The following is a 25,709-nucleotide window of genomic DNA, read 5'->3' on the forward strand; positions in this document are numbered from 1 at the left end:
AGTTGTTTTTAGTGAGGGATTGAATTGGTTTTTGAACTAGAAAAAATCAGGTGACAACAGCCACAGTAACGTAAATATCATAGATAAATTGGAAAATTAGTCTCCGGGTGTCATTCATCCGAGTAAATTAGTCTGAAAAAAAAGGGAAACATTTCGATCGGTTATTCATAGCACTATTTTCAGAATTTGATTCAAGATTTCAATATTTGAACATACTCGACCCTCTGCCAGCTTTTTTGGAAGTACCTAAAATCGGCTGGAAACAACCCTTTGGAGTGAGGTCGGAACACGGAACAAAAACGTGTCGTTAAACAACGCTTCCAAATTTGTCAGGGACAACTTAAGAAAAAAGGATGAAGAAAAAAAATGTTTCGTAATTTAAATCAATAGTGAGACAGTATATGCATCAGAACACTTAATTAGTTTGGCAACTTAATCAAATCTATAATTTGAAATATCTAGAACATAGACAAACGCAGATGTGCACCCTAAAGCTGGACGGAGTTTCACTGTGCTAAGTGACTCAGGCTGAATCAAACGTTCGTTAAAACAACTCAAGATAAATAACTGCACTCTCAAATTCTCAGAACTATTTTTTAAATTTGTTTGAAAGGCACTAAACGTGCTTTAAAAAATTAACTTATGAGCATTGTAGTGTTCGATCGATTTATAATCGATTTTGTGTGGCGCTATTCTGTATCGTTTGATCCAAGAGAGCAGATCAAGCAGGCTAAAGGGGTGCCCCAGTCTTTAACCCTACGTTAATTAACCCCCTGTTTACACTTCATACTTTATAACGGCGTAATAAGGTATGCCCATAACAATTTAACCCCCCTTTTAATATCGATTATGTTCGAATTATATATTCCAATTAAGTGTACCAATTGAGGCCACAGAAGCGATTCTTAACTCACTTGATGACTCAAGCATCTAACATAATTGCATATTTTATTGAATTCAGCCAATTTATCTATTATTAGCAAGAATACTTGCAAGATCATATTCAATTTTGGAAAAACCAAATCATTTTTGATTATTACTTTGAATCATGCCAGTCGGATTAGCTTTCAAGTTCATATCAAAGTCTGGACGACCGGCAAGTTCATTTCTGTTCAAATCTAAACAGTATTTGAAAGCGAGCATATTCTTTTGTTTTGTTTCGCAAAACTTTTCGCAATTAAAGCTTTGATGTTTACCAACGCTATGGTTCCGAATCCCTTTCAAGTAGGTTTCACTTTCATTCTAACAATTGTTATTAAAAAGGATAAATTGTAGTGGAGTTATCTAATTCTGGGGTTATATGAGAGGGGTTGAGAAAAAGATTGTTGAAAAGCGGGGTGTTAAGCTTGGGAACTGGTAAAGGCAAGACTAAATTCAGCGATTTACGAAAGAGAACTTTGTCAACTGATTATTGAATTCACACTCTTGTTCTCCGAAAAAACCAAAGCCAATCGAAGATTAGAATAGAGCAAGGAACGCAATGTACACAAAAAATACTACTTTCTTGAAAAAACCTCAATTTTCGAATTTACGAAAACAATGATTATCGCATTTTTACTAACATGAACCCATCTAGAGAAAACTGCATCCATAGGTAAAGTTTTAATTCCATTGAAATCTTAAAATTAAATTCCACTTTCGAAACTAGAAATCGTTCAAATTTTTTCAGGCCTTTACCACGTTCGTATTTGGAGAGTGCTATTAACGTCACTTTCAGCAGACAAACTTCAATTGAACTCAAAAAGTGCATATATAGCTAAGTGCATTCATAAATGCATCAATATGTATTAATGCACATCTGTAGTTAGAGATTTTAGAAATTCTGCAAAAAAAAATAGCAAGACCAATATAAGAGTCTTCACTACGTTCATATCTCTTAATAAGCAGCACCAACAGACAGCTGGAGAAGCGTTAGTGGATTCAAGGAAGCCGAAAATATATCAAAAATCACTTACTTGCAAACACTTTCTTTAATTTTCGAATTTTGGGCGGGGGAGGGGATATGATGCACGTGTTAGCTCTTTCAAAAACCTTTGCCTGGTATTATTTATGAATTTCACCCAACTTGAGAAAGAAGAAACTTCGATTTTTTTTATTCCGCTGGGAAATCTAAAATTGAAACCCACTTTCGAAACCGAAAGTCAACCATTATTTATTTTGCGCAATTTCTAATGTTCTTATTGAAGACGTAACTTGCCTTGCTGTTAGCAAACGAAATTGAATTCAACTTGAAAAGAAATAAAAAGTGAAACAGCGAAAAATCAACTTTGTGGGAACAACTTTAGAGACTTTTTTTCTGGAAAAAAAACCAACACGACCAATAAAAGCAATTTCATTACGTTTATTGACACTTAAATGGCTTATAAAAGTATATGCGGTTTTCTCATTCTAATTATTTTTTTTGCAATTATCACCGTAGTCGGAACATAAAAAGCATCTTGCACAGAGAACGGCTAGTAACTTTTTCACTTTGAGATAAGGTATTTTAATGTGAATTTATCCCATTTCAATGAACACAAAATTTACAACAGCCCATCACTCATTGTTTGAACTTCTATTGGTTTGTCTTGTGACTATTATCACAAATAAATATATAACACACTTGAATGGCTTCATCGCATTAATTTTTTCTCTTAAAGTCCAGGGTTCGAGAAACTTAGTCAACTTCTCTTGAATTTCAAATTTCCCTGACTCAGTTCAAACAACGTCATTCCAAGTGCGATAGAACCCAAAGATAGCAGTCCATTATCAGCCAGACATGATATAGCCATAGCTGGCCCCACACAAGTTCCACTGACTCCCCAGCCCAGTCCGAAAATCATTGCGCCCAAAATCAATCGACGGTCAAGTTCACCCTTGGGTGGAATGCTGAACGTCTTGGTCAGAAGAGGTTGTGACCTTTTGAAGATGAGGTTGAATGTGAGCAGGTTGATGCCGACTCCTGAGGCCATGACGAAGGCGAGAGCGGGATCCCAGTTCTTGTTGACAGTGAGGAAGCTGAGTATCTTGGATACTCTGAAAGAATCAGAGGGTTCAAAACCAATTATATAGCCACAAATCAAATCAAGCATTGGGCCGCACAAAATTTAGATACTTTCAGATTTAGTTTTAACTTGAAAAAAAAAAAAAAATCAGAGAAGCAACAATTTCATTAAATTTGAAATATTTTCGGTATAAAAACAAGTCAAATCCACAATAGTACCAATAAAATGGTAAAGTATATCAATGAAAATTGCTCGATTATAGAAAAAAAATCCTAGACAACATCAAAAAAAAATTACTTGAACCCTTGGGTGTTCTAAAATACAAGCAGTAACCAAAACATATAGTAAATGCGCCTGTAACCTTGTCATTCCAGACAACATCAATCCGGCTGCGAATAGAATTCCAGTCACATACGCGTTCACAAACTCCTTAATCTCCTTCGGTTTTTGGGCCCAGATGAACAGTGTGAATAAGTTGAGAATTGAGAGGATGGCTGGGGTGTATTTGGGCATGTGAATTGATAGAGCGGCTCCAAGAGACTCGATCAGGTCGACTTTGGGGATCACTGAAACAATAGTACATGAAAAATGAGCACTGGTTGGTTGTTGAAGCCCCTGAAGTTTTCTCATATGGCAGCTAAATCGGTTCGAGGTCCACCAAAATTCGCTCTTAAACTTGAGGGTCAAAAAAATCTTCCTGCTCCGAAAACCAACAAAAAAAATCCATTGAACTCAAATAAAGGACGCTACAGCTATATTTGTGAAGATCTCGAGTTCTTGCCATTCAGTCTTTTTACGAAAAAACCCTAATCATAAAACTTTTCATGAACAAAATTTCATGCTTAATACGCCCAATGTCATCATCAGCATTGTCTCATATTATTTTTTTATACAGCTCTTTCAATCAACTGAACGAAAAAATGATCACTGCAAGGCAAGAAAAGTACAATCAGGAAAATTACAGTTTTAAATGATGAAAACGTCATTCATTTGGTTTACATACAATGATGTCATGCAAACTTATTCGAATTGTAAAAAATAAATTGAAAACAACTGATATGATTAAAAAGAGTTTTTTTTTCTGAGAAAAGCTTAGAAGGAAACTGACATACGTGGATGTTTGTCAAGTAAAGTAGCAGTGGCCATCCCGACAGACATGAACACACTAACTGCAGCCACAGACCTATCAATCAAAGAAGGATCATTATTTTATAGCTAATCAGTCAGAGGACAAAACTCGCAGGTTAATGATCCAGGCTTAACTATAAATCCTCCTATCAATTCCTCCGATCAAAGAATGGGAAAGAAATATGACATAGAGTGTATCTTCATCGCAATTATTAGTAACCTCAAAAAACTCTTTTACAGGATCTTAACATTAACCTTGCTAGTATTAACGTGTCTTGATTAATTCTAATAATCTTCGATTGCAATAACAAAATTTAACCTTTTAGACAGTCTGGGAATTCCACAGAGTCCATGTCCACTGGTACACCCACTGCCCAGTCTCACTCCGAACCCAACCAACATCCCCCCGATGAGGACAGTGGTGGCAGGGAGGGGGGAGGAGTCGAACAGTTGGAGGGAGAGTCGCTCGCCGAGCAGTGGAAGAGTGACTGTGGCTGAAATGGAATGCTCGAGAAGTTAAAATCACACGACACGGATCCGAGTAAAAACATATTTTTAGTCAAACGCATCAAATCTTAAAATATAGTTAATGCCAATTTGCTGGCGATATCATTTTTGCTCAACGAATCTGAATTAACTTATTTTTTTACCATTATCGGCTCACTTTGTCGTTAGAGATCAATATTTCCCAGTGTGTAAAAACAATCTACTGAAAATCAAATCAATGTGCGACATGGAGTACGTTGAGACAAATTCTAAGCAATACCGAGAAAAGATTCACCAATAACCACTAATTGCAATACCACAATTAAGTCGCAACGTCTACTTGACAAAAATCTCGAGACAGAATTAAGCAGCAGCACATGTGACGAACTTCCCGCCGAAAACAAGTTTTATTTAATAAATTTGATGAAAAGGTAGTTAAGTGGCAAAACCTTTGTCTCCAAGATCAATAGAGATGGTTGAACTCCCAAAGGATTCACGCTATCAGGAGAAAATTTCGATGCAAGCGCATATTCAACTGTTCGCTAATAACTGAAGTATTATTCTAGGTGAAAAAAATGCGCAAAAGTCTTGACCAAGGATCCATCATTTTTACACAAAGGCGAAGCCGAGCTTCGTATCACTCGCGATAAAACGAAAGAGTAGCATTGCAAGCCACCAAATAGACAGTGAGATGAAATTAACAGTCAAAAAAACTTGTTTTGGAAATACGAAAAATACTATCTCAGAAAACCAGACGAGAAATAGAACCACTAGCATTAAACAATCTTTTAGTGTTTTCCGAGCGTTCACTAAGCCAACAACACGTGGTTAGACATCAATGCCAACAAAGCCGAAAACAAAAAACGCCAACGGAAATTGTTGTCATAAAAAAAATTGAGCGATTAATAAGTTTGAACTTTTACACTACCAACCGACCTGAATCTTTCATCCCTAAACCGATGCAACTAAGTTTAGTAAACTGACAAAATATGAGCCAAAAAAATTTAGGCCAAATAAGAAAAAACTCAAAAAAAAACGGAAAAAATACCAGTCAGGGATAGTAAGTTTAAAAGGATACAGGAGTTCATCAACAACACTTGAGACAACAATGAAAACTGCTTACAGCGCAAAAAAAATCGTGGTTTCAGACTTTGAAAAAAAGTCCGACCGGGACTCGAAACCCAGACCATATGGTGCCCAGACCATATGCAACCGCATTACCTCCAGGCCAAGAGACAAGGTGCCTGAAAGTTGCTGAGAATCGATAATAAAGCGACATAAAGTTCAATTAAAGGTGTAAGAGAAGTTTGGAAAATGGAACGCCGAAAAAAGACAGGCATGTTTTTGTCATCAAAAGATAAAGCCCCAACTACGAGAAAAAAACTGTTGACAAGGACTTAGTTATTATCTCCATTTTCGTCTTTAGCACCGCCGTTTCTTTTCTCCGCACTTAATATCTTTCTCCCGCACGCAATGTCTCAACTAAATACCAAGCATAACGTTTAATAGATGGCTTTCGGCGGATTTAGATTGAGTTCATGTCATAAACCATTTACTTGTAGAATTTTGGGCAAGCTGAGGCTTATCAGATCAACTCAAGCACAATTTCCTAGCCCATGGAACATGAACATCAATTATTGATGAAACCAGGCGTTTTTCTAAGGTTATCTATGAGAAACAATTACCAAATTTGTCTCCAATAATAGGCTTAATTAACCTAACGCCAAACTTAATACAACATAGAGAAGGCTAACATGTTTTCTTGTTAGTAGGATCACTTGATTCCATTTGACGTTAAGAGGTTGTATCAACATTCGCAGGAAAAAAACACTACTACAAAGTTTCTTCCCTCTCGGTGGAGGGAACAGCAAACAATTTTAATTATTTCTAGGGAAAGTACCTGCTCTGCCTAGCTGGTTGTAGGACATCAAAGCAGTGGATATGATAGCTGTTACTGTTGTCAACTTCCATCTGAAGTCAGGCTTCACTGTCATCACTGCAGACAAGAGAGATGACATGCCTGTGATGCGACCTGAATAAAAACAAAAATCTACTAACTGTGGGGTACCGAAGTACGATTGCATCTCTGAGAGTCGTATGGGAGAAATTACAGAAACTCAATTACTTTAAGTTTCAAAATTACAGGAATAAATCAAAATGACTTTAAATTATAACCCGTCAACGCTCTTTAAATCAAAAGAAAAATCAATTTTTTGAAGAAAAAAAAGCCGACAAAAAACTTTAAAAGCATACAAACGATAGTCTCTCTACAAAGTTTTCAAAAAAATGAACTTTAGACAAAAATTTCGACACTTGGCCGAAATCAATCCCAGGACCTTTGTGATCCTAAACATGGACGTTACCTGTTTCGCTAAACGGTCGAAATGAATAGTTTACTTGACATACTATTCAAAGAAACTGAGGAGTCCTGCAGATTAGTCCTGTGATCTAAGCTTTCAACGGAAAGAAACCCAGTACACGTTGCAATACCCTTGCTCACCAGAAGGCTAAACAGGACACCATCATACATACCTGTCATCAGCATGTTGAACGAAGTTGCGGATGCCAATAGCCCACCGCCAAGCAAAGCACAAGTTACGTCATTATCCAGACCAAACATTTTCTTGAGGGGTTAGTTTCACTTTTTCGGTCCAAATAGTCGTTTATTCAGATTTAATCCTATAAATCGTCTGGCTAGAAATTCTATGGGCAGTCGTGATAAAAACTAGTTGTATGGTCCGTCGTTGTTAACATCAAAAATATTTGATTCCCGTCAGCTGTATAGTCTATTCGCTACTTATGAGGATTGTTGATAGTTGTATACTTAAAGCGTCGGATAATCGGATCAGAAAAGTACTAATTTCTGGGATATGGGACAGATGAGAGAACACGTTAACTTTGATTAATAGAAGGGGTTTTGTTACACAGGGGCTTAGGAGATAGTATACTTGTAGCTTCCGCCTTCAATTTGCAATCAATATCTGAAAAAAAAACTTTGGTCATTGGAGAGGCCTGGTATTGAAATACACACATAAGGACAGGGGCGGATCTAGGATTTTCTTGAGGGGGTGAGGGGATTATCAAAAAAATTTCGAAAATTTGGTCATTATTTTAGGTCGACCAAATTGATTTTCCGAGCTCTCCCAAATCATTAAAAAGACCCTGTTTCGGTCAAACTTTTTGCGCTGCAGGCAAAAAAAACTGGCCGAAAAGGGGGACTGTTCTCAAAATAGTACAAAGGGGGATCCTTTGGGTCAGTAGGTGGTCGAATCCCTGAGGGGGGGCTCCGCCCCTGTTTAAGGATATTCATAAGCTTGAAATGCATAAAAATCTTGCTTTTTCTAAAAATTCATTTTAAAATATACTGCAACAAAAAGTGTTATCATTGTTCAATTCAAGTTTTCTTCACAGACTGGACATTTTGGTAGTCTGTCAAGATTAATCAAAAGGCCGTTGCTTCAATAAACCTGCAACAAAAAGAGAAGGTAATGCGACAACGTTTTACAGCAGCTATCTTCAGATTCAGTCGGTTCCAAAATATCTCCTTCCGAAGTTGGTCGGAATATCCGTTTCAGATAGCTCTGTCGTCAGAATAGACATTGCGGGAAACTGCTCCGATAAGCAACGTGCTCCTACAGACAAAAAAGTAGTTACACAGAAACGAAGCTGAGCTTCGCCTTACTTGCAATAAAAAGATATTCGAATCATAAAAGCAAGATTGACTTTGCTACTTATTCTAAATTTATCAAAAACTTAAAAAACGAATTCAAGAACAATTTATGATTGGTACTTTTTTGATAAAATCAAAGCAATTGGAGAGAAAACTGGATCAATAGGTAAATTTAAATTTTAAATCTGAATATTAAAATCCATTTTCGAAACTAGAAATCAATCACGTTGTTCGTGACTTATATATTTTCGCTAGAAATGAAAATCATAACTCAAACAGGGAAAAACAATTTTGAGCGTGAACAAATTTTAAGACTTATTCCTGAAAAAAAAAACCAAAAAAATCATCAAGACCTATTTAAGAGAACTGAAAGGCTTCTCTGACTGAAATCCTGACTGTAAGGCTTTACTATAATATTCCGCATAATATCAACCCAATCTGATGATAATTTGTGGTATCTGACGTTGCGTGGAAAACAAAGAAGAAAAATTAAAACACATCCGAATACAAAAAAATCCAAATTATTATTGTAAACTATCTATCAATGATAACTCTAGACACAACGCTGATGCGTTACCCCCAGAGAAAAAACTGTAACAAGGCGAGCAAAATCGTTTTATCGTATGTTAAGAGGATTTTTTTTTTCATTAATTTCAGTAAAAGTTCTTAACCAGCACCTTAACCGAAATATACCAAAAAGATTTTTATTCAAATTTAGAAAAAGCTTAAACGATAGAAAAATTCAGCGCTTTGGCAGCTAAGCCGACATAAAATAAGCAAATAACGATAGTCTGATAATAATCTTTTAGCAAACAAGTTTCCGCTTGAAAAAAAATAAACTCCTGACTGGATTCGAACATTCGACCTTGATCGTCCAAGGCATGCACGTTACTTATGCGCCAAACTGAATTAGAAACTATTACACGCCAAGCTAACGAATGATTCAGTGATTCTGTTAGACAAGTTGTAAATCTGAAAAAAAAAATTCACTATGATAACTACCCATTTTGAAGAAGAATTACAATCCAGCAAAAATGTGTTTCAATTCTTTAGTCAACAATTTTTTCAGTCGATTTAATGAGCATGTTTAACTCTTTCATACATGACAAAACTATACTATATATATTCGTTGACACATGTAAAATTGTTCCCATAACATACAGTCAGATAAAATACTCATAATCATACCTATTGTATCGATTGGTGAACTCTTCTAGCCTGGCGCAGAAATCACCTTTACAGATCACTAGTGAATTACAAAACACACCCTACTAAACACTTAATAGTAGTTATAATGATTAAAGGCATACATGACGTGCAAACAACATTTAAATTTAAGCCGCAACGTTTCAGAAGTGGGATGATTTGACGCTAGTCATAGCTGCACAACACCAACTCTAGAACTGGACGATATTTGATATGTACTCAAAGCATAAGATTTACATGATTTGAGATATACTGATTTTGATGTTTTAACGAATAATTCTGATCTGAATATAACCAGACACGCCGGTAATCGAGTAACGCTCATAGAGAGTTCTGAAAACTTCGTTTTGATATCGCATTATTTTCTGCAAAGAAACTTGGACACAAAAACAAGACTAAAACTTGGGGCTTTTCCATACCTCATATCTGCTCCTAAAAATACTAAACTCAATGGCGTGGTAGATTCCACTACCTCATGATATGGTCCAAATAAAAGAATTGTAAGCGTACCTTCAACAGTGGCGAACAGATTTAGCAGCAGAATACTCTCCTGAGGCACTTCATTTTCTAGTAACTTCTCAATTGCCTTCACACACGTATCTCCTGATTTGATGATCGGATACAGCAACAGCACTTCGCAAAAACTCTTTTCAAGTTCCCTAACCACAGGAGGGATTTAATTTAGCAGCTAAATTAGGGGTATATTTCTCCACCGCTAAAATGCTATTTCACGGAAGTTTTTGCCGACACGTCAACACAAATAGTTTCTCATAACATTAACTTCACGCCTATACACCCAAACTTGGACGGCGAAGCGTTCCAAAAAAAATGTCAAATTCTCCAAGGAAAATAAAATAAAATTGGCTCTACGGGTTCTATTTTGTCATCGCAAAAAAATTTTGGGCAAAAATTGCTTCGAATGAAAATATTTTGTTTCTTAGTTCTCCCCAATACCAAAAATACCAATGAGAAGTAGAGAGAGGGCAGAGTAAACGTGAAAAGAGAGTCTGCTAATTCCCTTTGCGAGTGGCGATGTCGGCTGGGAATTTGAGGTAGCACACATTGGCCACTCCTGTCTCTTCGTCAGTAGTGACTAGTATCTTTCCAATGCGCATAGATTTACAACACTCTCTCAACCCCTTTTCCATTGCCTCCCCTATAAATTGGGTTCTGTAAATTTTAGAAAACTTCAAGTGGTTCTTCAAGTAAATGAAAATCGCGTATATTGCAGTTTTATTAACATAGCATAGTCAACAGACAGGAAAAGCGTCAACGAACCATTGAAAAACAAAAAACCTAAAAAAAAACTTTTTGGATAAACACTTTTGATAAAAACTCAGCCAATTTGAGTAAAAACGAATCAATAAATATATATTTTTAATCCGCTGGGAAATTTCACTCTCAAAATGAAATTCATTCAAGTTTTTATCAGCGATTGAGCCGATTTCAGATTTAAACGAAGACTTTTAAGCGGAATAAAGATTTTGAGCGAAAAAAAAACAAAATGGAATTGATAAAAAATCGAAGTTGGTTTACCACGATCACAACCACAAATTTAAAACACAGGCATGCTCAAAAAATTTCTGCAAATTCACTGACAAAGTTCATACGAAATAATTCTTAGAAATTCTAGTTCCTAATTACAATACACTTGCTCTCGCAAGTTTTAATACAGAAAAAGTCATAATCTTGATGTTCAACAATACCAATCAAAATCGTTGAAGCGTGCAAAGAAGCCAACACAAAAAAAAATTAACTACTATACAAATTCGATAATTACGCAACAACATTTTGCGTTGCATCACATGGCATAACAGCTTTCCATTTATTGCTGGCTGATTTAGTTAGCAATCTATAGTTCGACTTGCATACAAGACTACGACGCAACCACAACTGGAAACAAGTGACATCTGAGAACAAATTAACCGGGAACACGCGACAACTGGACTTTTTTCTCATTGGTCTAGCGGTAGAGTTTCTTGCGCTAATAATCGCCATAAGTTTTCACAAGCAATTCGTGTCTTGGGACAGTCAAGCTCGCAAAACGTAGCAGTCGGATTGACTGATAAGTTGTCTCAGTGCTCATTTCTTAATTGTTCCCAATGGTTGCCAGCTTCAAGTTTTCCTACTAACCTGATCGCATGATAGACACTCCGCAGTTGCCTGGCTGGTGAGTGAGTCCCTCGTAAGTAAAGCCATGAGGGGTGACCACCTTGAACTCAGAGTAGGGCAACAGGGTCAGGCCAGCCTCCACTGTCAGTCTGATCTAAAAACACTTAAATCAAGTAGACCATGCCGGAGGTAGAATCCAAGTTTTTACTAATTCCAAACCAAAACATTTTGCTGATTCCAACACAAATTTTTGCTATTTTCTACCCAAAATTAATGCAGAGCTTTTATGTGAAATAAACTTTGAGAGTCGCAATAAGAGTTTAGCCAAAAAGTTTCTCAAGATTAGCGAAAACAGGGAGGTGATTGGTGTCGGACGCCCATATCATCGAGATTTCAAAGTTTATTCAACCAAAAGGGTCACCCCTTCGTTTTATTTCACGGCTTCTTATTTTCAATTTTACAAGCCCAACCTTGAAAATTTACTCAAATCTCGGACAAAAACAGGTGTGAGGTTTGTCATATCCTCAGTATAATAAATGCTCAGTTCTCGGAAAAATTCCCGAGACCCCCCCCTCTAAATGTCAAACTCAGCTGCAAACAACGACTTACCAGTCGATCTGCCGCGAACACAAACCTGTCACGGGCTGTTGTTCTGAAATAAGTGCATATAATAGAGCAGGATTTAAGGTCGTTCATACTCTTCAAAAATAAAGAAATGGATATAAATATTGATATTAATAGGTTCTTAAAATCTCACTGGAGATTGTCTTTGTTAAATTAACCTAGCTTTTTAAATAAATTTTCTAATTCTAAGTTGGCATCACAGTTTTATCGCGGAAGAGGTGATAAATTATGGTATTAATGGTACGCAATTAAAAAAACAAACAGAAATTAAACAAAAACAAGGTTTTTTTTGTGTGTGGTGTGACAAAGTGAAAGACTAGATTTTTGGTTTTTCCGATATACATAGTGAGAGAAGCATATTGTAAAGCAGTTTTCTTCGAAAAATGACTAATGAAAACAACAAAAAAATATATTTTTTTGGCCATTTTTTAATTTTGCAAACATTTTCAAGATGGCAGAAATTTTTTGCAGACATTTTTCAGAATGGCGCTTAAAAACTTTGAAAACTAGTTTTACTAGATTTTTCGGGGTTAAATAAGCAAAACTTATTTACTACTGATCTGCGACTATCGCTCTACAAGGAGCCTGCTCGTTAAATCATTGGACGAAAAATCATAAATTTTAAACCGGTTTTTCTCGACACTAGAAATTTTTATGCCGTTCAAATCACGACTGAATATGCTTTAACATGATACATCACTCAACCCAAACCGATGATTATTTGTGGTACCTAATTTTGTGTGGAAAACCAAACAAAAAACTAAAACATACCCGAATACAAAGTTCCTCCTCATTTTCAATGGTCGGAACAATAACCGAAACAAACCATGAAGGTGTTTATTGAACTGAAGAAGATATAAAACGACAAAACTTGTGAATTCCAAAAAAGTTTTTATGACGAGCACTTTTTTGACTAAATTAGCCCAGTTTGAAAAAACTGTTTGAATAAGTAATTCATCATTGTGCTGGGAAAACTGAAAAAAGAAATCCACATTTTGAAACTTAACTTTTACTGTTATAGGAGAACGTAATTGTCTTTTATTTGGTTCATAAAATTAATGTGAACTTCAAAAACGTTTTGAAGAGATGCCATCTAAATACTATATTGAGCGTGATCAAATTACAAGACAAAAAAACAAGACCTTTATGCAAACTCACTTATTCATTAACACTTGTGGAAGACACGAAAAAGGGATATGTTTTCGTTTTTAAATGTTCATTATTTTTTGGGTTTTAATAAAATTTTTACAAAATTTTTACAAAAATTAACAGTGCGAATCTTCGAATTACAAACCAAACAATGCTGTCTCTTTGAATCTTAACCATAACAAAATTATACTTCGCATTGTCAACCGAATATAAAGCTAAGAACTGATTAAATCGAAATATCTCGGAGAATTCACAAACCAGACTTTTGTTAAATAAAATTTAAAAAAGGGAACTAGAATAGAAAACAAATTGAAAGTCAGAAACTTTGTTTTCATTATGTTGGCGAATCTTCACATTCACGCAAAATTTTTCTTCGTAAAACTTTTTGCAATTCAAAAACAAGTTATGATTATCACTGTGTTGATGAAGCTAACCCAATTTGAGAAAACTGGATCAATGGGTAAAATTTTTATTCCGCTGGGAAATCTGATAATTAAATTCAATTTCCAAAATTGGAAGCCGATCACTTTTATCGTGTTTCTTACATTCGATAGTGCAGTTTGCCTTCCTTTTACCAAACGGCGAAAGAGTAAATTTGAGCCTGAATAAATTTCAAGACTTTTTCCTGAAAAAAAAACAAAAAAACAAATCATCGCGACCTATAGAAGAGTCTGAACTACGTTCATCGAATTAGAAAAACGCCAAGCATGGTCTCGGATGCTAAGGCTTGATCCTTCGCGACATGGTCCCGTTCCTTACCGCCACACTACTGGACCCACATTTTCATGAAAATTACCTTCATGAATAAATCAAGCTATCAAATGATTCAAGTTATTCTGTTAAACTAGTTAACTAGAAAAAAGTCTATATTCCAGTTTGATATCGCTTGCTTCTCGCAAAGGTAATAATTTTTAAAACAATGTTCATTTTGAGAATTACTTTCGGTAAAATCTTTCAAAATTTTAGCAGCTTTCTCGTCATATTTTTAATGACCAGCATATTTTTTCTTTCGAAACACGCGCAGACCTCCACTTCACCCTAAGCGGATAGTATTTAGACGATTAGTAATTCAATCACAATGATGAACTGATTTCGTCATAATACCTCTATCACCACTCAAAGCAACGAATAAGTAAAGGAAAAAACTTACAAACATTCATTGATCACAATTTTTGTCCGCTTTATACCTTGTTTCGATGTGTTTTTCGTGTTTACATGCTGTGAAAATTTGATAATTTCCAAGTTCTAGTAGTTCCGACCGTTGAAAACATAGAGAATGTTTGTTAGTATTTCCATTCAAAATCAGGCACCACGAGTAATCATCGGATTGGGTCTAGTGTATCATAGTATATCATATTAAAGCCCTCTCAGACGTGATTCGAACGAGAACGATAGGTTAAAATTTTCAAAAAGCTGTCCCAGTGCCGAGAAAAATTAGAGTGAAATTTTTGAGATCTAGTCTTTTTCGAGGGAGTAACCCGAACGAGTAACGTTCATCATATAAATATTGATGGATATTCGAATTTTCTCAAAACTGAGGCAACGGAAACACGACTGAAACGGTTTCAATATGATACAACACTTGGCCCTCTACGAACTTTAAAATGATAAAAAAAACAAAAAACACCCTTAGCCTTAGTTCCTTCCTTTCACTTCGTGAAGTGATCGGAAAACTAAATACCATATGGAGTCATTTTAAATTTTTGCTGAAGTAATATAGCTTCAAGCAAAAAAGACTAGTCAGAATCTTCTGGGCCAATTTGATAATCTGGTGGTTCTTGCTTGCAATTTGATAAGGCGAAGCCTGGAAAAATATGCAATCAAAAAAGAATAATTATAAATGGGAAAAAACGATAGAAAAACTAAATTTTTTCGATAAAGCGAAGCCTGGAAAGCGAAGCCTGGAAAAGCGAAGCCTGGAAAAATAAAGCGAAGCCTGGAAAAATATGCAATCAAAAAAGAATAATTATAAATGGGAAAAAACGATAGAAAAACTAAATTTTTCAAAGAACACTGAAATAAAAAAAAACGCTTAAAACAGTCAACTCTTGACAAAATATGCTCTCTGTCAAAACCTCCGAAATATTCAGAGCGTGGGCACCACAAAAATTAATAGTCATCGATACTGAACAGTTCGCATCTTCAAAATCGCACGAAAAGCAAGGACCATATTCCAACGGCAAGTACGATAAGAATGAACAAAGATGAGTTGACTAAAATAAATCGTCACAAAAATCTTCTTGTTACAAAAAATGAAAGAAAAAAATCGCAAATTAATCTGATGATAAATACTTTATGTTTTTTAATCATTGGGCTTAGCTGCTAATGCATGGGAGCTTGCCAGGTTTCTTTCTCTCCATTGAACCCAAAATCTCAGATTTGAGTCAGTAGTTTTTGAGAAAAATCAAAAAGTTTGAAAACGGTCAAAAACTCTAAAATTTGACTTTTCCGAGGGTCATAAGTTACCAAACTTAACTAACTTTAAGCAAAGGTTATCTTTTCGGAAAAAAAAGAAAAATTAACACTAATTATACAAGTGCTTTCACGAAATTCATTGTTATTAAATACACCAAAAACATGACAAAATTAGAGTAGGGAACTAGTCAGACAGATCTAAAGCTGACACCAAAAAGTCAAAAAATTTACGTTGATATTGAAAAACCGAACAAACAAAAAATCAATTAGTATAAATCTTACAAGGATCGGGTCTTTTTACTTATTCCGACCCAAATTCAATATTTCAAATTCTTGAATCGAAACTAATTTGCTTCAATCTGATTGGCTAGAATCAACCAATCAAATTTCAATAGCATCTGAAAATTATTGTTCACAATTTGAAGTCGAATTATAATTAAGCCGGATTGGCCTAGAATGAAAAATGTTCCTTAAATTACTCAAAATTATTTCGAAGGTGCTCCAGTGTTTTACCCAGATTTGAAAAAAAACACAGAAAACAGCTCCAGGGAAACAAATAATCACTTCCGTATCTGCTCAAAACTCGGCCTTGTTAGAAGTCGGCTTAGAAGTAAGTGATCGCATTTGTATTAACCAAAACAACTAGTGTTATCATTATGCTGTTCTCAGCATGTATACATCGACATATTACATTGACATATTACAAAATCGAAAAACTAGGAAAATTGGGCGGAATAAATAAAGAAGACCCCAAGGATCCTTTATACGTCATTGCATGATCGCATGCACTGAGAAAAACATTTACCATTCAGAAACTAAACTGACAGAGACCTACTCGAGCAACAAGAGGTTAAAAAATTGGTTACTGGTTAAAACTATTTCAAAGATGGACCGTTTCGGAACAAAATTGCCTGAACACAATTGGGACAATTCAAATCGGGAACAAAATTGCCTGCATTTTTAGGAACTCTATAAATGGCTTTAAGAATGCTATAGAGAAGGCAAGTTTTCATACAAGTCCTTCTGCGGAGCTAAGCAGACAAGAAAAGCAGACAGACAATAATCTAAACTAGCCAAAATTTTCTAATTGCAAAAAACAGCTCTCAACTGGAATCGAAATCCCGGGCTTTGTCATCTCAAGTTATTGTTTTACTTCTCCGCCAGATGCTCCGGATGGTTGATTGTAATTGAATTTTTAATTAAAAAGCGGTAACAAAGCCAAAAATACCTGAGCAGAAACCCTTCATGCTGAAAAAATTCAAAACATCAAGCGATAAAAAGACAAAAAACGAGAAAAAGAAAAAACTTTTTAACAAATCGAGCTGGTAAGATTAAACCAATGTGAAAAACAAATTTTGATTCGGCCGTATTTCAAAATGCTAAAAACAACGGCAGTCAGAATTTCTTACAGCTAAAATAACCGATTCTTAGATGTGGCAACTAAGCCGACAAAACATAAGCAGCCAAACAATAGGTCGAATTTTTTTTGATCTGAGATATTTACCGTTTGAAAAAAAAACTGGTTCTTGTCAGATTCGAACACAGGACTTTTGCCCTCCCAGGCGTATTCGTTACCACAAGGCTAAGTTGCGAGACACTAAACAAATTGAATTCATTTTGAAGCAAGGTACATCAAGAGTCCAATGAGTCCTCTGGACCAAGTTGTTTACGGGAAAAAAGTCTAGTAGCCGATTGTAATACCCTTGCTTATCGCAAGGGTAAAAACTTTAGGATAAATTAAATTGATCCTTTGAAAAAAAAAGAAAAATGATACCTAAGCCGGCAACAGGTGAGCCGAAGACCGATTGAACCGAAAAACTTAAAGTATACAGCAAAAAATCAGTTCAAGCAGGCGCCTTAGCAATACACCAATGCTGCATGAAAAAATCGACACGTCTCAAAATGAAGCAACAACACTTTCTTGATTTTTAAGAAAAGTTTTGAAGAAAAAAAGTTGTTTACGCAAAACGCAAGTGTTGTTATCAAGTCTCAAGCAAATGTGATTTATTTTTTACTGGATTTTCCAAAAGAATTGCATAACTAGAAAATTCAAATTCATGTATCCAAATCATAAAGAAATCTATTTTACAGCTGATCATACTTCTCAATTTCTGACAGACAGATAGCGCAGAAATACAGTTTAGCTTTATCAAATCTCTCGCAAATACAAATATAACAATATACGTGTTTACAAGGCGTCACTTCACAAGGCATAACTGGATGATGATTACATTCGGGGCAGATTTCATTAACTTCATCGATTCCGGCTTGTTCCTTTTCCTTATCCAGTAATTTCCAGGCCTTGATTTTAAACTTAGTAAACAATCTTGTTTTCATTATAAGAGGAATCAACACGTACAAAACACGAAATGATAGCTGCCATAACGCATTTCTAGCTATACCTTCAGAAACGATTCCCAGTTTTTTCTCACGCTGCGTTGAAGCTTTCAGTCCAAATATGAAATCAACAAGTCTTCGATTTCTACCCGTGGCTATAAAGGTCACATCGTTAATCAAAAGAGCAACACGCAACGCGAGTGCTAAGAGTAAACGCAAATTTTTCATCAAATTTCTTCTATTGGTTGAAAAATTTCGAACGTTTTTGAAAGCTTTCCAATCAAACTTGGTCGATTCAAAAGGATTCTGGAACATTTCAATCAAATAACTGCACAATGATATTTTAAAAGCCAAACTCGTGTCGATTAATTTCCCATCTTTGCTTAGAAGCTGAATTGCAAGTAATCGCTGGCCAGGATAACAAGATAACCGACTCAGAGATAAGAAATTAATAAGGAAATTAACTACATAATCTATGTTATAATTTTCCCAAGGTTCACTCAAACTGGGAAAATGCTCAAAAATTTCCTTGAATTTTGCTCTTATTGCACCGTATATGACATCGGTTAACACATTTGCGTCCCATTCATCACCTCTTGATGCAGGATACCAAGTAGTGCCTCGAAGCAATTCCATAATTGCAAAGTCTCCGATTGTAAACGTTTAACCTTTAGGTAGAATGTATTCAACTGTGATCGAAACTTTTAATGCTCTTTCACAATTTGACACATTCTGATAATTGCCTTAATTTTGTTGGATGATGAACAAAATGTAATTCAACAATAAATAATTATTGATCTAATTTGAAATTGTAATTTCAAAATAGGCGGAAAAATGAGTCTTACTTGTCTCTGATTTGGGTTTGTAGCTCTCTCACATTATTCGTAGCCTGTAGAACTTTGATTTTGTTGGAGCAGTCATCTAACTTTCGTTCATCAATCATATGGGATCTTCAAGACAACCACAGCATTCACATCTTATATTGAGAGTGCGGTTTGTAAGTAGACAACCGCATATTCTCAGTAAGTAGATAAATAACATATTAACCAATCAAAATGGAGATAAGAAAGCAAACATAAAAAAAAATTTAATTATTTATTTTGCACCTTTGCTTTCCATTCTCGATGCTGATTAGTTAATACAGTAGTTTTCTCCTTACTGCTATGTAACCTAATAAAAACTTAATGCTTAAAATTGGAAACGGACACATCTATTGGCATGTTAAACTAGGGTAATTTGTCTCTAATTAAGAAAAAATTTGTTTCATAATTTCGATACGAAAGCGAAGGAACCAAATGCAAAAGCAGACATTTTGAAGCAAAACTAAAAAAAAAACTTAAGGGAATACTAAAAAATTTTAATAATAGGAGAACTGACAAAAATAATAGGAAGACAAAAAATTGAAATTAAAATACCATGCAGATTTAAAGGATTTCTTCTCTAGGTCCGTTAAGACAGTAATTTAACGGCACCATAAAGTGGTCCCTTGGACAATGAATTCAGCGAAGACCAAGAATTACTACTTTCCACCAACCCGAAAGGGTTAAGTTGTTGGCAACTAATCTGTACTGTAGTATATCACTTGCCCCCTTTTTTACTGCTCTTAGGGCAGTCTCGCCCCATTGATACTTTTGCAAGATTTTCCAGTTGTAATTAAATTGAGATGAATTGAAGTAAAAAAAATAGAAGTATCTGAGTGGCCAGAAAATTTATAAATCTAATCAAAGGAAAGGGTCCACGATTTATCAGAACAATTGCCTAGATGCAATTCAACTCAACTAAACTATTCTCTTTCTCTAAAGAATCCTAACTAACCGACTACCCCCGATAACTCCTCACAACTACTCAGTTCGACCTGCTAAATTTAATAGTGTCTCTACGGATAACTATTCCTTTGAGGTAATTTAACTGATCTCGATAACATCAGGAATCATCGTTCTCGACTCTGATGAGAAACAACTATCTGCTCACTTCGCAATCTCTCGTCTCGCTAAAGGTGGACTATTTGTTAATCTGTATAATGTTTTTCTATTTGAATTTTAGTTATAGTAAGAGTTAGGATCGTCCTGAAATTTACTTTGATACTCCTTACGTAAGGACCAGACTAAATTCTTTAACTGACTCTACTAGTCCTAAATTACAATTTCACCATAGATATCTCCAACTAAGTTAGGCAAATATCAAGTTTTTAATTAGCCAACCTCCGAAGGTTTTTATCTAACTACCCAGTTAACTTTACGACCTCCCGGGCTATGTGAAGACACTTTTCATGGGTCGCTGACTCATTCCAAGCATCTAAAATTCCCAGCTGTTCTCCGTTACAATCCCGACTTTCTAGCTATTAGAGGAATGTAATTCGTTCAATAGGGGTCCAACTATGCCAAAAAGCTACTCAGGGGAGCTAAGTAAATATCCCGTCCATCCAAGTATTTAAGATACCTACTTACCATGCTATGCTCCTATTACTGCCAATATCCTTGGGGACTAAATTTCTTTAGTCTAGTTTGAACTCAATGATTAGCTTATTCTCCAAGCTAAGCTGAACCCAATGTTTGCCAATTCCAATTTAATTAGTTCTACTACTTCAATATTGCAATATAAAGGTGGATTATTTGTTAATAAAGGTGGTCTCACTAAAAGTGGACTATTTGTTAATCTGTATAATATTTTTCTATTTGAATTTTAGTTATAGTAAGAGTTAGGATCGTCCTGAATTTTACTTTGATAATCCTTACGTAAGGACCAGACTAAATTCTTTAACTGACTCTACTAGTCCTAAATTACAAGTTCACCATAGATATCTCCAACTAAGTTGGGCAAATATCAAGTTTTTAATTAGCCAACCTCCGAAGGTTTTCATCTTACTACCCAGTTAACGTTGGCAACTATTCTGTACTGTATTATATCACTTGCCCCCTTTTTTACTGCTCTTAGGGCAGTCTCGCCCCATTGATACTTTTGCAAGATTTTCCAGTTGTAATTAAATTGAGATGAATTGAAGTAAAAAAAATAGAAGTATCTGAGTGGCCAGAAAATAATTTATAAATCTAATCAAAGGAAAGGGTCCGCGATTTATCAGAACAATTGCCTAGATGCAATTCAACTCAACTAAACTATTCTCTTTCTCTAAAGAATCCTAACTAACCGACTACCCCCGATAACTCCTCACAACTGCTCAGTTCGACCTGCTAAATTTAATAGTGTCTCTACGGATAACTATTCCTTTGAGGTAATTTAACTGATCTCGATAACATCAGGAATCATCGTTCTCGACTCTGATGAGAAACAACTATCTGCTCACTTCGCAATCTCTCGTCTCGCTAAAGGTGGACTATTTGTTAATCTGTATAATGTTTTTCTATTTGAATTTTAGTTATAATAAGAGTTAGGATCGTCCTGAAATTTACTTTGATACTCCTTACGTAAGGACCAGACTAAATTCTTTAACTGACTTTACTAGTCCTAAATTACAAGTTCACCATAGATATCTCCAACTAAGTTGGGCAAATATCAAGTTTTTAATTAGCCAACCTCCGAAGGTTTTTATCTAACTACCCAGTTAACTTTACGACCTCCCGGGCTATGTGAAGACACTTTTCATGGGTCGCTGACTCATTCCAAGCATCTAAAATTCCCAGCTGTTCTCCATTACAATCCCGACTTTCTAGCTATTAGAGGAATGTAATTCGTTCAATAGGGGTCCAACTATGCCAAAAAGCTACTCAGGGGAGCTAAGTAAATATCCCGTCCATCCAAGTATTTAAGATACCTACTTACCATGCTATGCTCCTATTACTGCCAATATCCTTGGGGACTAAATTTCTTTAGTCTAGTTTGAACTCAATGATTAGCTTATTCTCCAAGCTAAGCTGAACCCAATGTTTGCCAATTCCAATTTAATTAGTTCTACTACTTCAATATTGCAATATAAAAGCAATATCTCTTTCAGCTTCTGCTTCAGGTCTCATTAGGAAAGTTCCCAACCAAATAGAAATAAGGTGATCGATTCCCATTTCCAGGGGTTGGGGCAGGGATTACGCCACTTTACGGTGTTAATCCGGAGGTTTTCGGTGCAATTATGGTCCTAAACATAAAAAGGTCATTTAAAGGTCACCTCGGGGTCAATCTTTCATCTTCAGGGTCAGAATCCTATGGCGGTCATATTTACGAAGTTTCATTCATATCCCATTAGTACTTCCCGAGTTAACACATTTTTTAAGTGCATTATCGTTTTTCCCGCGAACAGGCTATAAACACTGGAGGGGGTCGCCTGAGAAGTTTTGCTCACAAGAGGTCTTTTTCAGGGTTCCTAGCTAGTGCCTATTGCCGCATTAAAATCGATATGCCCTCACTCCTTATGTTGCCCTCACTCCTTATGGCATCAGGAATCATCGTTCTCGACTCTGATGAGAAACAAATATCTGCTCACTTCGCAATCTCTCGTCTCACTAAAGGTGGACTATTTGTTAATCTGTATAATGTTTTTCTATTTGAATTTTAGTTATAGTAAGAGTTAGGATCGTCCTGAATTTTACTTTGATAATCCTTACGTAAGGACCAGACTAAATTCTTTAACTGACTCTACTAGTCCTAAATTACAAGTTCACCATAGATATCTCCAACTAAGTTGGGCAAATATCAAGTTTTTAATTAGCCAACCTCCGAAGGTTTTTATCTAACTACCCAGTTAACGTTACGACCTCCCGGACTATGTGAAGACACTTTTCATGGGTCGCTGACTCATTCCAAGCATCTAACATTCCCAGCTGTTCTCCATTACAATCCCGACTTTCTAGCTATTAGAGGAATGTAAATCGTTCAATAGAGGTCTAACTATGCCAAAAAGCTACTCAGGGGAGCTAAGTAAATATCCCGTCCATTCAAATTAATTAGGATACCTACTTACCATGCTATGCTCCTATTACTGCCAATATCCTTGGGGACTAAATTTCTTTAGTCTAGTTTAAACTCAATGATTAGCTTATTCGCCAAGCTAAGCTGAATCCAATGTTTGTCAATTCCACTTTAATTAGTTCCACTAATTCAATATTGCAATATAAAACCAATATCTCTTTCAGCTTCTGCTTCAGGTCTCATTAGTAAAGTTCCCAACCAAATAGAAATAAGGTGATCGATTCCCATTTCCAGGGGTTGGGGCAGGGATTACGCCACTTAACGGTGTTAATCCGGAGGTTTTCGGTGCAATTATGGTCCTAAACATGAAAAGGTCATTTAAAAGTCACCTCGGGGTCAATCTTTCATCTTCAGGGTCAGAATCTTATGGCGGTCATATTTACCAAGTTTCATTCATATCCCATTAGTACTTCCCAAGTTGACACATTTTTAACGTCCATTATAGTTTTTCCCGCGAACAGGCTATGAACACTGGAGGGGGTCGCCTGAGAAGTTTTGCTCACAAGAGGTCTTTTTCAGGGTTCATATCTAGTGTCTATTGCCGCAATAAAATCGATATGCCCTCACTCCTTATGTTGCACAAAATTGCCTATTTCCGGTCTAAGAGGGGTTTTTTCCAAGTGCTAATGATTTCCGGTCCGACTGTCGGATTGGCTCAAATTATAATACATGATGTTCCGTATCACTACCTATCCTATCCCAAATTTTGTCTCCCTACCAGCACCAGGGGTCGGAAGATTGCCTCCGGAAGTCCGGTGCTTTGGACATGGAAACGAAAACTTTTCATTTTGGATTTGATTTAATCATGCTCAATCGACGCGGAAGGGTCGATAGCCTACACTTTTAGGAGGGCTTGTAGGAGCGTTTTTGATCCTTTGTTTGCGTTTTTGATCCTTTGTTCCGAAAGATTCTCAACACTAGAAAAATTTTATAATACAAAGCTCTTCCTCATTTTCAATGGTCGGAAAAAACTCACACGTTTGTCTCAATTGAGAAACACATTCCGAAAAACACAATCGACATCTTAAAACTACATTTCAGTAAAATTCATCAAGCACCACCTAGCCGACAAAACATGGGTAGACGAACGATGAGCCGACAACAAAACTAACATAAACAATTTTGGGATATGACGTTTGGCAACTCAATTTACCCTCTTGCACCACACGAAAGCTTAAATAAATATACGTTTACCCTTGAAATGACTCATTACAAGGCGAGTAATCCATATGCTACAAAGCGAGTAGCCGATATGTGCCGAAACCAATTAAACTTTTTGAGCAAAAAACGCAAGGAAAAAAAGGAAATTACTCAAAACCAGTGGTCGCAAATTAACAAAATCTATTTTCAATTCTATTAAAAATTACTTCAAGCGAAAGAAAATTGCATAATTTGGAACAAGCCAACAAAAAGTCCGTTATTTAAGTTTCGACCTAAGTTGTTAAGCAAACAGAAAAGCTAACAATAAATTATAATAGAAAAAAAACATAGAAAACGGAGTTTTTCAGGTTTAAATATTCCACTTTTAATATGTTTTGCAATGTGATTTCGGTTTTCAAAAACTTTTTGTTTGATTAAATCTTTCTCATACAATACCAACAAAAATTGAATGGAACATCAGAAAATAAAGCCGACAGAACTAAAGCCGACTGACCTCAGCGTCAAAAATCTACCGAAATTTATTGGCAGCGATAAAAAAGATTTTGCAACTCTTAACGTGCACAAAAGGTACACATGCACCTAATACAAAAACGTGCTTTTAATTCAGCATTTATAAAAAATACTGATTACAATTTCTTTTAACCATTCTGCGAGAAAGTTCTTTACAGGGGAAAAAGTATAGTACCCGGTTGCAGCACCCTTGCTTGTCGCAAGGTATTTATGAAAACAGTTTTGACACAGAGGCAAAGCGGAGCTTCGCATCACGTAGGACACAACACAAACATTAAAAAAATGCAAAAAGGAAAAATATTATAAAAAAATTATGTCTAAAAAAGTTTTCAAATGTCTCGATAAAATTTCAATCTAGCAAACAAACCAAGCAAAACAATTGAATTTTAAATTAGCAGACAACAGAAGAGCCGATAAAAGTTAATTTTGTACAAAAATCCCCTAAAAACAATGAACAACACTTGCTACTATAATGAACATAGCCATCTGACAGATGGAAAAGACAAATGAACGCAAAAAAAACTGACTTGTTTTTTGAACAAAAAACCAACCTTCGATTTAAAGAAAAAAATTTAACCTGGCACCTCTTTAAATTTTTAGAACAATTTAAAATTAACATTTTTTTCATGAAATCAACCCAATTTGAGAATACTGGATCAATAGATTTTATTTAGCTGGGAAATCTGATAATTACATTGCACTTTCGAAGCTAGAAGTCGATCAAGTTTTTCCTGGTCTTTAAATTTTTGCTGTTCGATAGTGGAGTTTACCTTGCTTTTGCAAAAGGAAATGCACTGAAAATGAAAAGAAATCACAAGTCAAATCAGTTAAAAAAATCAAAATTAAACCAACAAATTTTATAACTTTCCTAAAAACAAAAAAAAATAATAATAAAACAAAAAACCACCAAGACCTCTTATATAAGAGTCTTCACTACGTTCATTAAATTTAAAAACTGTTAAGAGCACAAGAAAATTAAGTTCGTGATGCGGCAACTAAGCCGGCAAAACTTG

At 35.6% G+C, this 25,709-nt stretch overlaps 4 protein-coding genes across 7 annotated transcripts in view; 2 read left to right on the top strand and 2 right to left on the bottom strand.

The window, feature by feature from the left end:
- LOC134853411 (serine/arginine repetitive matrix protein 1-like) overlaps positions 1 to 25,709 on the top strand; it is a 458,950-nt gene that overhangs the window by 102,374 nt on the left and 330,867 nt on the right. The window lies entirely within an intron of this gene.
- The window catches only part of LOC134853413 (Golgi-associated PDZ and coiled-coil motif-containing protein-like), a 340,830-nt gene that overhangs the window by 102,374 nt on the left and 212,747 nt on the right, over positions 1 to 25,709 (top strand). The window lies entirely within an intron of this gene.
- On the bottom strand, positions 2,477 to 7,576 carry LOC134853415 (uncharacterized). The gene is made up of 6 exons (XM_063869413.1): positions 7,131 to 7,576; positions 6,499 to 6,630; positions 4,432 to 4,606; positions 4,097 to 4,167; positions 3,346 to 3,550; positions 2,477 to 3,015 (listed from the first exon to the last, which is right to left on the bottom strand). The coding sequence occupies exons 1-6, from the start codon at positions 7,216 to 7,218 to the stop codon at positions 2,661 to 2,663; spliced, it is 1,026 nt and encodes a 341-aa protein (XP_063725483.1). The 5' UTR covers positions 7,219 to 7,576; the 3' UTR covers positions 2,477 to 2,660.
- Positions 7,935 to 25,709, bottom strand: part of LOC134853417 (uracil phosphoribosyltransferase homolog) — a 253,203-nt gene continuing 235,428 nt past the window's right edge. Inside the window, exons 2-7 of the mRNA XM_063869414.1 lie at positions 18,957 to 19,063; positions 12,196 to 12,238; positions 11,608 to 11,740; positions 10,493 to 10,630; positions 9,985 to 10,107; positions 7,935 to 8,230 (exon numbers count right to left, since the gene is read on the bottom strand). Of these exons, the coding sequence (XP_063725484.1) occupies positions 8,121 to 8,230; positions 9,985 to 10,107; positions 10,493 to 10,630; positions 11,608 to 11,740; positions 12,196 to 12,238; positions 18,957 to 19,054 (645 nt within the window). The 5' untranslated portion in view covers positions 19,055 to 19,063 and the 3' untranslated portion in view covers positions 7,935 to 8,120. The remainder of the gene's footprint in view (positions 8,231 to 9,984; positions 10,108 to 10,492; positions 10,631 to 11,607; positions 11,741 to 12,195; positions 12,239 to 18,956; positions 19,064 to 25,709) is intronic.

This window comes from Symsagittifera roscoffensis, chromosome 8, assembly GCF_963678635.1.
Source record: "Symsagittifera roscoffensis chromosome 8, txSymRosc1.1, whole genome shotgun sequence".
In the NCBI taxonomy this organism is placed as follows: Eukaryota; Metazoa; Xenacoelomorpha; order Acoela; family Convolutidae; genus Symsagittifera; species Symsagittifera roscoffensis.

Excerpts from the sequence above, each read along its gene's own strand:
- LOC134853415 (XM_063869413.1), bottom strand. The coding sequence starts at position 7,218 with ATGTTTGGTCTGGATAATGACGTAACTTGTGCTTTGCTTGGCGGTGGG. Across the intron at positions 6,631-7,130 it reads GTTCAACATGCTGATGACAG|GTCGCATCACAGGCATGTCA; the intron begins GTATGTATGATG and ends GTTTTTATTCAG. Across the intron at positions 3,551-4,096 it reads TTTACTTGACAAACATCCAC|TGATCCCCAAAGTCGACCTG; the intron begins GTATGTCAGTTT and ends CTATTGTTTCAG.